The sequence below is a fragment of the Malurus melanocephalus genome, unplaced genomic scaffold, assembly GCF_030028575.1.
Source record: "Malurus melanocephalus ecotype Western Australia unplaced genomic scaffold, MMel_1.1 scaffold_1762, whole genome shotgun sequence".
Lineage (NCBI taxonomy): Eukaryota > Metazoa > Chordata > Aves > Passeriformes > Maluridae > Malurus > Malurus melanocephalus.
This window is the reverse complement of record NW_026624994.1, coordinates 17,359-18,285: the sequence shown is the minus strand read 5'-3', so window position 1 is coordinate 18,285 and position 927 is coordinate 17,359. Positions and strand designations below refer to the sequence as shown.

The following is a 927-nucleotide window of genomic DNA, read 5'->3' as shown; positions in this document are numbered from 1 at the left end:
CCCATCCCATGGATCCCATCCCCTCTGACCTTGCTGAAGCTGCCCACCATCTCCTGCACCAGGGATCTCATGGGGGCGATGTAGATGATTTTGAAGTCGTCCACGTTGATGGTGCCGTCCACGTTGATGTGTTTGCCGATCTCTCTCAGCATGCACATCAGCGCCACGTTCGTCTTCCCCGCGCCCTGCGGCACCGAGCGCTCGTCCCCACGGATCCCCCCTTCTCCGGGGGAACAGATCCCCCAAATCCACAGATCCCCCCTTCTCCGGGGGAACAGATCCCCCAAATCCACAGATCCCCCCTTCTCCGGGGGAACAGATCCCCAAATCCCCAAAACCCACAGATCCCCCTTCTCTGAGGAAGGGATCCCCCAAATCCCCCAAACGCACAGATGCCCCCTTCTCTGGGGGAAGGGATCCCCCAAACAGTTCATMCCCCGTTTCTCTGGGGGAAAGGATCCCCCAAATCCTCCAAACCCATGAATCCCCCCTTCTCTGGGTGAAAGCATCCCCCAAACCACTCATCCCTCAAATCATTCATCCCCATGGATTCCGCCTTCTCCAGGGCAAGGGATCCCCCAAACCCCTCATCCCCCCCTTCTCCAGGGGAAAGGGATCCCCCAAATTGCTCAAACCTTCTCCAGGGGAAGGGATCCCCCAATCCCGCATCCTGGTGGATCCCCCATTCCTGCAGATCCCCAATCCCATGGATACCCCAAACCCCCCACATCCCTAATCCCGGTGGATTCCCCAAACCCCCGATCCCATGGATCCCCCCAATCCCCGATCCCATGGATCCCCTGATGCCATGGATCCCCCAAACCTCCCAATTTCCAATCCCATGGATCCCCCAACCCCCAATCCCATGGATCCCCCAATCCTATGGATCCCCCAAACCCCCAATCCCATGGATCCCCCAAACCCCCC

At 59.2% G+C, this 927-nt stretch overlaps 1 protein-coding gene across 1 annotated transcript in view; it reads right to left on the bottom strand.

The window, feature by feature from the left end:
• LOC130587326 (U5 small nuclear ribonucleoprotein 200 kDa helicase-like) overlaps window positions 1-927 on the bottom strand; it is a gene marked incomplete at both ends in the record, with an annotated part of 18,274 nt that overhangs the window by 2,887 nt on the left and 14,460 nt on the right. The window contains 2 exon segments of the mRNA XM_057388302.1: window positions 26-93; window positions 96-220. Coding sequence (XP_057244285.1) covers window positions 26-93; window positions 96-220 — 193 coding nt within the window.